At 33.8% G+C, this 9,638-nt stretch overlaps 1 protein-coding gene and 1 non-coding gene across 6 annotated transcripts; both read right to left on the reverse strand.

Annotated features, from left to right (window-relative positions):
* Positions 1-2,578: 2,578 nt before the first annotated feature.
* Positions 2,579-2,650, reverse strand: TRNAQ-UUG. The gene has a single exon. It is a non-coding gene; the product is annotated as a tRNA-Gln (tRNA).
* Positions 2,651-3,577: 927 nt separating this feature from the next.
* On the reverse strand, positions 3,578-8,202 carry LOC106367912 (transcription factor bHLH110-like). Of its 5 annotated transcripts, none has more exons than XM_013807781.3 (8): positions 7,999-8,202; positions 7,648-7,759; positions 6,591-7,272; positions 5,455-5,583; positions 5,229-5,294; positions 4,812-4,877; positions 4,129-4,188; positions 3,578-4,024 (listed from the first exon to the last, which is right to left on the reverse strand). In XM_013807781.3, the coding sequence occupies exons 2-8, from the start codon at positions 7,659-7,661 to the stop codon at positions 3,851-3,853; spliced, it is 1,191 nt and encodes a 396-aa protein (XP_013663235.1). In that variant the 5' UTR covers positions 7,662-7,759; positions 7,999-8,202; the 3' UTR covers positions 3,578-3,850. The 5 variants fall into 5 exon arrangements, with proteins under 5 accessions (XP_013663235.1, XP_013663233.1, XP_022545897.1 ...); XM_013807779.3 differs by having other exon boundaries at positions 6,591-7,087; positions 7,187-7,272; positions 7,638-8,183; XM_022690176.2 differs by having other exon boundaries at positions 6,591-7,087; positions 7,187-7,272; positions 7,648-8,182.
* Between the last annotated feature and the right edge of the window lie 1,436 nt (positions 8,203-9,638).

Consider the following 9,638-nt stretch of genomic DNA (forward strand, 5'->3'; position numbering starts at 1 on the left):
AAATGGTCATGTTTTCACATAGGTGATTTTGGTCAAATGTAGGACATTATGGCATAAAATTATCTTAAAGCGAGATATTTGCTCTTTGGAGCCAAATCATCACATCAAATCTTGTATTGTGTGTGTTATGTTATCTCAAACCAAAATACATAAGATAAATGACATATAATTAATAGGTTCATATCAAATAAACATAAAAATAATATCAAAAGTGTATATCCACGTAAATCGCCACAAAGCGTTTAAAACTGAATAAGTGGTTGAATGACGCATCCAAAACCCCTGTGATATGTTCATTTGTGAATAATACATAAGCTTTTGAAAGACTTGATGACCAAAAGGGTCAATCAACATTTTGCAAACATTTGATATCAATTGGTTAAACGTCCTCTCAATTGTTCACCTTGAACTATAGGAAATTACAGTTTTCTAGTTAGTTTGACATTGTCCTCGTTTAAAATAATCCAACCAATTAATCACATTTATTTTAATTTATATTTGGTATTATGTGAGGAAAAAATTTCAAAAGCTTGTAGCATATATACTATTTTGTTATATATCCAGTGTTGATAAATTTCAAAAACATTTTGGACTACAAGGCTCATGAGAATATATGAGAGGCTTATATTTCATTGGTTGAATCTCTTGTATGCAGCTTGTATGAGTTGATAAAATACAATACCACTATTGCAAAAGATGCAAGAAATTTCTTAGAACACATTGAAGAGGCCATTTGTGACTATTATGGTAGTCGTTTTCTTAACCTATTTATTGAAATCTACGACTGGATGTATAAGAATAGGAACTTAGATCCATCATTTCAAGCTGTTGAAAGATTCTTCTAAGATTAGTTTCTTTTAAAATAAAAGAGGTAAATAAAATAATTCAAAGCTAATTGATTGTTTATTTAAACTTCTAATATTTGTTCATGTAAACAGAAACAATCACATTATTAACCACAAATGAATCAAAGCTTGGTCTATCCTGGTTTTACTTCTCTCTTTTTTTCTAATGAGAAAGACCAATTTTGCTTCACCATCGAAACCGAAACTTACAAATAAACCAGATTCAATAAGATTAAATAACTATTTCTCTACCTCAACATTTTAGTGTGGTACACCTAGATTCAGAGGCGGACCTGCATAGACTAATAGGGTGTCATATGACACATGTTAAAATTATATAAATGCACTTTTACCATGTAACATTGAAGATCTTTTAGATCATTTGGTTACATAAACCATCTACTGACTCTTCATAACTCCACTTGTAATGCATTTTTTAATTTATTTTTCTCCCTTAATTGTTGTTTTAATGAGCCAAGACCCATATTTTCTGACCCCCTAAAATGAGATCCTGGGTTCGCCATTGCCTAGATTTATTGTAGGGACTATGATTAGTGCAGGTTCGAGGCACATAGCCGTGTGAATAATTCCAAGGGAATGGTTACTTGAGAAAAAAGTAACCTCTCCTAAATCCTGGATCATTATAACTATATTTTTTCTTTTTCAAAGTGTCAATAATTGTCCATCTTGTTTTATAAAATTATTAATCCAACTTAACGCATTTCTCGTTAAAAGCCACAGGAATCACACGGCTCCTAAGAGAAATTTAAAGCTAAACAATCAAACCATCTCTAATGGTGGCGTTTTCACCACAACGGCAATGACTGATCTTATACAAAAACCTTCCTCTGGCATATCTCCTTCTTCCACAACCTGCCACACTCAACTAAAACAAACCAATATTGGACAATGGAAATTTTTTGAAATCAACAAAAGATGTAACCAAAACAACATATACATCTGTATTTGCTATGACCACGTTTTTTCCAATCTTGGCATTTTTGTCAGTGATACAGACATACAGTTCCTGCATTTTGCACAACTACGAGTAAGACAATGAATGCTACAGATTAGGGACGGGACTGCAGCTTTTGTTATACTTAGACCTAATCTTGGTGTTCTCCCCTACACTTATGGACTGCAGCTTATGTAGTATGCCCACAATAGAGTGCTGCACACTACATTCTCTCAAGAAGCATCCATGTGAAACTATAGAACCAAGTATCTGCAACTCAAGAATACATTCTGAACGAGTCAGGATCGATGATATCATCAATCATCAACTGAAAACAACGGTGATAAACAGATTCAAGAACCATAACTCAGCACTTATCAACATTGGTAGGTGGCAAGAATCGTGGAAATGTGAAGAAGGGTGTCCTTGGGATCGTAAAAACTGGAAACTTAGGAGACTGCTAAATAACAGAATTAAACGGTATGATTTAGATTTCACTAAGGTCAACAAGAAAGGTCAATGAAAACCTGTTCCGTGAGAGCTAAGTTGGCATCAAAGAATGATTTGAAAAACAAAAAGAAATCATTAGCATCGCCTTCAAGGCATCTCCCTTTGGTTTCTCCAAGAACTGAAAGTACGTTACCCTTAGCTTGCCTTAACCCTTCCTTAACCAACTCTAATACAAATAAGTACTTTTTTTCTCACTACAAAGGATTTCAGAGTGACATCGGTTTTTGTTTGTTTGTTTTGTTAAAAGAAAGGACATGGATTTAAAAAAAGGTCCTACCGGGAGTCGAACCCAGGTCGCTGGATTCAAAGTCCAGAGTGCTAACCACTACACCATAGAACCATGGTGGCCTAACTTGAAACAGTACAAATTCAATTCTAGTACATAGAGACGAACACAAGTGGTTTAAACCTCTTGTCAAATGGTCTTTCTGCCAACTTTTAATTTTATCATTATTTTATTTTATAGATTTCCATTGTACTATGATATTTTGATTTTGTTAATCTGAATTATATCTTTCAATCCGGTTTGACATTAAGACGTAAAATTTAGTTTATATGACTAGCTCAATGTCACGACAAGTTATTCTATTCGATTCACTTCGCAGTTGGCACCAAACCCACTACCTTTTTTGTTCCTCATACGGTTGTAGAGTGTGTCAGTGATCTGATCCTAGAAAAGCTCAAATAATTCGATGAGCTAGACCACCTTCAACAGGTGACTCATGAACCCTTAGATATTTCGTCATGTACTTAGATATGAAAGTAGATCAGTGGCCTCATAGCTTCGGGATATAACTTTCGTATCATAAGGCTCACCTACGTAACTCCAACATCTTCGTATTCCGTAATCAAGACTTAGGTTATACTTAATTACACTACCCTTGGAAGTGTAGATAGTCATGATCTATTTGTATTAGTCTTGTATATGTTTTTTTCAGTTTTACGTGATAACTACATACACGATCGGTCCAACTAAGGTGGCGTTTTGGATAACAAAAGCAGAAAGCAAACGAGCACGAGTTCTGAAGATAATTGTTTTGCGTGTAACTTGTCTATCGAACGGGTATACAATTAGTTTGAGCCATATATTTTGTTTTCATTTAATCCGACATTGTCCTCAGGAGTCCTCATTTGGAGAAGATCCAAATAATTAACCACGCTTGTTTTTTTTTTCTGTAAGATAAAAATTTTCTTAGGGCTTGTAACATATACTTATTTGGTATATAATGTTGATCAATGATATTGACATAAAAAGAGGTGAACAAAATAAGCCAAAGCTGTTCGATTTTTTATTCCCAAGTAGAAATATATCGTCATGTCTCATTACTAATCATAAATGGATCAAAACTGGTCTATCCTGGTTTTACTTCCCCTTTTTAATCAGGACGACCAACTTTGCTCCACTGTCAAAACCGAAACTTACAAATAAACCACAATCAAAAGAGATAAAAGAACTATTTCCCCACCTTCAATATTTTCTACCTCCAAATCCGATAATGATAACACCATAGTCGTCCTACAGTTTGTTAAGTCCACACGGCTAAGTTCCACCACCAAAACCAGGTGGCGTTGGCCAAAAGCCACTGCCAACACCGCCTCCTCCATCTCCACCATCTCCAGTAACATAAGTCATGCATGATAATGGCACGAGACATAGCCCACGGCTTCTTAGATCCCTCGTCTCTTCCTCACCCCCTTCTTGTGGTATTGAGCCCTAATTAATTAAAAATAAGTAATTTTGTGGACAAAATAATAACATCCGAGTGATTTTTTATGTAAGCTGCAGTAATGTGTTATATGTTCTCTAAGTATATATACCAGTTGGGAGGTTTTTCCTGGTCGGTTCCTAGATGCTCTCATGTAGGGAACGCTTAGAGTCTGCCCATTAAACACGTAAGCTTGTCATTTGAGTTATGACAAATTTAGTATTTTTCTACATGCATGTATTTGTAATGTTATTAAATGATGAGCACGAGCATCAGCTTATATAAACATATATCTAATTATTCTTAATTAGATTTAAAAGAAATGGGATCAAAGGTACTTACGAGTAGTGCGCCAAAGAGATATGATAAGATAAATATCAAATCTAGCTAATCTCTTTGCTTTAAAGGCAAGCTAAAAGCCTATGGAACTAACTATATTAGTTTAATAATTTTTTTGAGAACAAGTATATATTAGTTTTCGGATATAATTGATTAGCCCATACTCCATAGTCTTTTAAAGTTCGATAATTTTAGGACGTGTTGGATTTCTGTATGTGGATTATATACTAACTAATATAAAAAGTTGAAAATAATTGGCAAAGGGAACTAGGATCAAGAAGAATGTCTGGAAGTAACATGGAATTAAAATATATTTTGCTTTACTCCGAAGGTGTCATGTAAATATGACTTCAACTCCATTCCTTTTACAATTTAATTGAATATCTATGTTCTATGTGTTGAGTAAGATCGTGCATGTACAGGTATGGATGTGTATGATGCGTTGAAGTAAATTACCTCGATCTGGCTCTGTAGGAATTTGATGTATCCAATTGCCTCCATTAGTACAGACGCTGTATCTGTCTGCACTTTAGCATTTTTAATCAGCTCAGCTAATTTATCATCTAAACATGAGTATGAAAATACCTTATCTACTTCGGAAAGTTCTTTAAAGTCAATACTATCTAAATAAATGGTTATAAATACTTTTTTCTATTGTAATAAAATTCAACATTCATATAATTAGTATGCTATCATGAATTACACTTTGTTGATCTATAAAGGTTATGAACCGGAAAAACTGGTACTTGAAAACTTAATGGATCTATCCTCTTTAATTGTCAATTGTTTGTCAAATCTTAGTGCTATAGATGATTTATAACTGTTACGGCAAGAGTAATAATATAAGGAATTAAATTAATCGTTGCTAATTACCTTCCCAAATGGTGAAACCAACTGCTGCAGAGCTGCTATTCTGTCTCCTAACTTCTCTTTCCTCACCTGTTTTTCAATTTCCCAACATATAATCAATACAATGAACAATTAAACTCACTTTTGCTTTAGTTATATAGATTTAAAATGATATAATCCTTCATAAAATTTTAATTAGGCTTTAGCTAACTATTTTGTTTTAAGTTGATGAAGAAACAAAAGTAGTAACCTTGAAGGGTGGGCAAGAAGAGCGTGATTCCACACGCGGTTTCTTGGAAGCAGTTTCTCCTGCCTTTGGCGCCATCAAGTTATGTCTCTTCCCTTCACTTGCTTGAGGTTCATTACTGTATATTTCCATCTTCGGCACAAATAAAATTCCAATTAGTATTATTGCACACATAATTACATATATATATATATATTATTGTTTGTAATTATTATACGATATAAAGAACAATAATAGCCCCGACAATGAGAGAAACAATTTAACGAAAAAGATTCATAAAAAGACAATAAAACAAAGTAAGGAATAAAGAGAAAAGAAAAGAGAGAACAAAGGTTGATGTTTCAGCTTAAAGAGAGCTGCTTACGAATTATGTTAAAAGGTTTAATAGCTCAAGCCTTGGCCCTCCAACCAAGAACCACAGCATCAAAGAAAAAGACGAATAAAAAGAAGATTAAAAGTTTATACGTATATATATATATATATCTTCTTTTTTTCAAAACTTTGTTACAAAGCTCCAATATGTTTAAAAGGTCTCACACTTTCTCTAATCTGATTAATCTACTCTCTTGATAACAGTATATCAGTTTCTTTCAATGTGTTCTTTCCGTAATTATTCCACCAATTTTATCATAAGATTTTAAAAACTTATTTTATGAGTCCAAGTGTTCAAAAAAGTTCTGCGAATAATAATGCAATATTTTCCGTTGATTCGTCAAGAAAAATGAATACATATACAGAAAACTAAGCTTTTAGACTCTTTTTGTGACTGACATAAAATTATGAGAATAAAGCTGAAAGGTTACCATGCCGTAGTATGATCCTATATATAATACTTTACTACTTTTAAAATTCAGAAATGAGGGTGAACCCAAGATAAAATATATACATAGTAGTACATTTTTTTTGTAACACATACATATATAATAGTGATATAGCCCTAAAACTTAATGCTCACAGATGCACTAACTTCACAAAATCCACCGTCAGACCAATCCTTCAAAGCATCATTTATAATTTTTATATATTTTTTTGATCAAATTATAATTTTTATATATAAAAAATAGAAAAAAAGATATAAGAAATAGAGATACTTTTTCAACAAAAGAAATATAGAAAGTAATGACTTAAAATAAACTTACTTGATGACTAGGGGAGGAAGAAGGGTGGTGAAGTGTTTGCTGCAGATGATGATGAAAGGGGAGGCCAAAAGGAGTAAAATTTCCTCTAATCTCTTGAGAATTTAAAGGAGGAACTAAGACATTCCCTTCAAACAATCTTCCATCCAAAACTTGCATGTTCATATCAAATGGTCTTGGGGTGTTGCTTATCCTCTGAGACTCGCTCAAGCTTGATATGTTTACGCTCGGGTAAATCTGGCTGAAACTGCCTCTGTGAGATTGAGACGAAGGCGAGGATGAAGAAGACGAAGAGGGAAGGCTGTTGGAATAATCTCCATTGATGGGGAAGCCAGAAGATATAGTATTGAGAAGAAGCTTTTCAGTGTAGTCCTTGTGTTCATTGATCTTCAAATAGTTTGTGATCACCGGACTATTTAACATGTCTGTGAACCTGGGCATGCCTTGTTGATGGTCTGAGGTAGTTGCTGAGGAAAGCTCTTCTTTGATCTTGTGAAGCCCTTCATGGTGATGATAGGAAGATTCATTATGTGTCCATTGTAAAGGAAAATCTTGTTGTTGGATCAAGGAGTGATTGTGGATGTTAGAGAGACTCATACATTCACTTGTGCTGTTGTTGTTGTTGTTCTCATCTCTTGTGTTTAACATCTCATTGTTGAAGTTATGACTCAAGCTCACACAATTTCTGTCACAAAATCACAGAGTGTTTTTTTTTGTGTGAGTCAATGCAAACTTCAGAATATCATATATATATATATATATATAAGAAGTTAAATATAATATTTGTATTTTATCAGCCACTTAAATTCTATCTTATTGTCTTCTCACTAACTTATCTTTCAAAAATCAGAAAAAGAAGAAAAAAAAGGAAGAAGAAAGATTCCAAATTCTTGACATGTTGATACCAAGAATATTCAAAACACTCAAATAGCTGCAGAAACTTATAGCAAACACGTGCTAAATAAATATATACATATATATGGTCATGTATGTGTGTATATGTACATATGATACTAGAGAGGACAGATAGTGTGTAAATGGGAAACTTACAGAGAAATACCTCCTGGGCTCCATTGATGGACAGAGGAAGCTTCATAGCAAGAAGGGTGGGAGTTATTATCTAAGGATGAAGAAGAAGAAGACGACCCCACAAGCTGTAATTGATCTTGAAGCTGATGGAGATTAGCAGAGTCCATATGTATGAAAGATGATATATATATTTATTAAAGTTGCTCTCTGTATCTATGTGTATATCTTCTTCGTGTGTTAAGAAAGATGGAAAAGGAAGGATGATCTCAGAAGAGTTTCTCTTGAAAATCCCAAGAGATTTATAATAAGATGAAGTAATTAATTAGAATTGTTGTTGAATATCTCTCAAAGCTCCCTATTCCAGCACATCACATAACATTACCTTAGCTTTTTTGAAGCTTGACACATCTCTCTCTCCCTCTCTTTCTCTACTATTTCAAGTACCTATATTATGAAAAGCAATAAAACCTTCAAAAGAAAGGAGGGGAAAATCATTCAATAATACAAGAACAAAAAAACTATATTAAATATTTAAGTATAATATTCTTCTCTCTCATGGTCTCTCTCTCTCTCTCTCTCTCTCTCTCTCTCTCTCTCTCTCTCTCTCTCTCTCTCTCTCTCTCTCTCTCTCTCTCTCTCTCTCTCTCTAGAGTATATGCCCTACTTTTCTATTTTCACTATTTGCATATATATGTCACTACTTTGTATATAATTTTGTATTATCTTGTGTAGCTTTTATGCCCTCTCTCTCTACAATTAGAAGGAGATGATTAAAATTCCTGAAAGCCATGATTAGTGTCCCAAGCTCTTGACTTCGATCCCAAGGCTTTGCAACAGTTGTCTCAGACGAGAAATGATGACATCCATCCATCTCTGTCTACTCCCACCCAGTCACCCCCACAATACAACGTTGCTTTCTTTATCTCTCACTCCCTTTATATGTATACTGTATACATATTGCTTTTTATTAATTAATTTTGGGATGTCTAGTGTAGTTATGAAATGGCTATCATGTAGAAAGTATACTGAGCCCAAACCCACTCCTGATTATAGAAGTTACGTTTTCAACTGAACATTGGCCATTCACATGTGTTTGAACATATACACATATCCAAAAAATCAATTGTTATTCGTCATTCCAACCTCAGTAAATCCAAGCTACTTGGATGTAAGAATGGCTGTGGAATGTACGCACGGGGGGATGTACTAGTAATTTGAAAATTCTAAGAACGTCGGTCGGACAGTCATACATGTCAAAAAAAAAAAACTTACCACAAAAAGAAAGAAAAAATTTCACTCATTTTTACGAAAATTGAAAGCCTTAGATTTGATCTCTTGTATCTCTTTGCTTTCACTGAAATGAATTCACGTACTTGCAAAGTATAATAAAGCTTGTGTATGCGGTTGAAACTTAGAAAGCCAACAACGGAACTCATTTTGTGCTTTTGAAGTGGACGCAGTTAGCAATTAGAGATGGAAATGATGATGATTTCGACGGCTTTTTTTTTACCTTTTTCAAGTGGAATAATTCTAGTAGCAGGAACCACCACCAAGAAGCTCAAATTAGAAGAAGAAAAAAACCAAATTAATTTACAAAGGACTACAAACATGTAATCAGTCATCACTCACTGTCATGATGACGTCAACTCCTCCAAAAGCATGTTGAAGTTACAACATATACAGAAATGTTAAATCCATAAATATATCTTAAAAATTTTAGGGCTCAAAATCAGTGTTTCATCACTTCTTTATGCTCAAATGGGAATGTCAAGCTGGAAATGAAATGAGCGGAAGGGAATATAAATTGTTCTAAATTATTCAAAATTTTGGTGATCTCGAAAAAGACCCTACAAAAATATGCAGAACGAATGCCACGGGCTGAAAGCAGTGACAGATCAATAACTTACAATCAGCCGTCATTAACCGCAATGAAATTCAGCGGAAAGTGAACATAACTCTTACGTTAGGAGTGAACCATTAAAATTGTGCGTCTCTGTTATTTTGCTTTTATTATGTTTTAAA

The sequence above is a fragment of the Brassica napus genome, chromosome A8 (genome assembly GCF_020379485.1).
Source record: "Brassica napus cultivar Da-Ae chromosome A8, Da-Ae, whole genome shotgun sequence".
In the NCBI taxonomy this organism is placed as follows: domain Eukaryota; kingdom Viridiplantae; phylum Streptophyta; class Magnoliopsida; order Brassicales; family Brassicaceae; genus Brassica; species Brassica napus.